General features: G+C 58.5%; 1 protein-coding gene across 1 annotated transcript in view; it reads left to right on the top strand.

Moving 5' to 3' along the window:
* Positions 1-943, top strand: part of LOC104134665 (keratin, type II cytoskeletal 4) — a 4,421-nt gene extending 3,478 nt beyond the window's left edge. The window contains exons 7-9 of the mRNA XM_009648244.1: positions 44-264; positions 492-526; positions 636-943. Coding sequence (XP_009646539.1) covers positions 44-264; positions 492-526; positions 636-943 — 564 coding nt within the window. The remainder of the gene's footprint in view (positions 1-43; positions 265-491; positions 527-635) is intronic.
* The last annotated feature ends 824 nt before the right edge of the window (positions 944-1,767 follow it).

Here is a 1,767-nt window from a genome sequence, read left to right as displayed (position 1 = left end):
GCCCCCCCCGCCCCACTCATCCCATCCACATCTTGTCCTCCAGTGTGAAACTCTGCAGAGCTCCATTGCGGATGCTGAGGAACGCGGGGAGCTGGCCCTCAAGGATGCCAGGACCAAACTGGCCGAGCTGGAGGCAGCTCTGCAGAAAGCCAAGGCAGACCTGGCCCGGCAGCTCCGCGAGTACCAGGAGCTCATGAATGTCAAGCTGGCCCTGGACGTTGAGATCGCGACCTACAGGAAGCTGCTGGAGGGCGAGGAGTGCAGGTGGGTGAGGACAGAGCACGAACTTGACTGCGTCCTGCTAAATCAGTGGGAAGGACGCCGCACAGCCCATCTCCTCTATGAAAATATCAATGGTGTTGCCATTAGACCGCGGTCCTACAGCTGCCGTTATTTATGCCCATGGTCTGATGGACCAAGCCTGGCTTCAAGGACCAGGACCAGTCCAGATGCTCTGGCTGGAGCTGACGCTCTGTCTCTTTTCCTTTCAGGATGTCTGGAGAGTGCCAGAGCACCGTGAGCATCTGTAAGTAGCATTCCCCGCTCCTGAGGGAGCACGGTGGGCTGGGGTTAATGCTCCCAAATGTTATGGTGGCATCAGAGGTAACCTCATGCCTTCCATTCTTCTCCTGCAGCTGTGGTGGGAGGCAGCAGCAGCTCTGTGGGAGGTGGATATGGCAGTGGACTGTGCCTTGGAGGAGGAGGAGGAATCGGATTCGGTGCTGGAAGTGGGAGTGGCAGCTGTAACACAGGCGGTGCTGGCTTCTGCTACAGCCTGGGAGGGGGTGGATTTGGCTCCAGGGGAGGATTAGGCGCTGGGGAGGGATTCGGCTCCAGAGGGGCAGGATTCTGCTCTGTGGGCAGAGGGTGCAATTCAGTGGTGGTGGGGTCTGGCACCGTCCTGAAGAACAGCAGCTCTGTGTCTGTCAACGGGAGGGTCTAGGAAAGCGAGCTCTCTTGCCCCTCCCCAGCACCCAGAGGAGAAAGGAAGCAAATTTCATGACCCTCCCCCCCCCATTACCCCCTCCCGGATTGCCGAGGTGACGTCCATCCATTTCCCTTTAAACCGCCGCCATCCTTCAGAAACAGCGTGCAGAGCTAAAATTCCGCTGCGACCCCCAGCTGATGACTGCGATTCGCGGCAGTGTTTGTGACCGGGTCACCGCCCCGGCGCCCCCCGCGGGACCCCGCAATGCTGCCCGTCAGTGGGGGGCTCATTTGGAAGCAGGACCTGCCTGCCCACTGGAGAACTCCAAAGCCGGCTGGGATGAGGCTGTAAAGCCCAAGCCAGAGGCTTCCTCCTGGCGATGGGCGGAGGGGACTGGTCCCCGTGGTGCTCAGAGGCCTCGTGTCTGTGGAGCCTGCGGGAGGGCTCCACTTCCTTCAAGATCTCGTGCTGGATCCAGATGTGGCGCAATTTTAATCAGTGCTACCCATCAGCTGGGGCTCGAACTCCCAAACAAGGATTTCCTCGTGGTGACTGGTCCCAGGGGAAGACGTTTCGTACCCCGCTGCAACTTGCTTTTATTTTATTATTTTTTTTTTTTCCTGGGCAAGACCCCGGCGGTTGCGCCCGTGTTCTTTAGCAGCCATGGTGAAGTTCTGCTCAGGGTTCACCTTTCCATTGCGATCACGGGAACCCTTGCACTCGTTTGCTTCAGCCTTTCTCCTCTGCCACGCGGCGTACCCCAATAAACCCTAGCGGCACAGAGCTCGTGTGGTTTTCTCTCTGACCAAAGAGTTTCGTGTTGCAACAAGGCTCCTCTT

The sequence above is a fragment of the Egretta garzetta genome, unplaced genomic scaffold (assembly GCF_000687185.1).
Source record: "Egretta garzetta isolate BGI_Z169 unplaced genomic scaffold, ASM68718v1 scaffold581, whole genome shotgun sequence".
NCBI lineage: Eukaryota > Metazoa > Chordata > Aves > Pelecaniformes > Ardeidae > Egretta > Egretta garzetta.
This window is presented reverse-complemented; position numbering and strand designations above follow the sequence as displayed.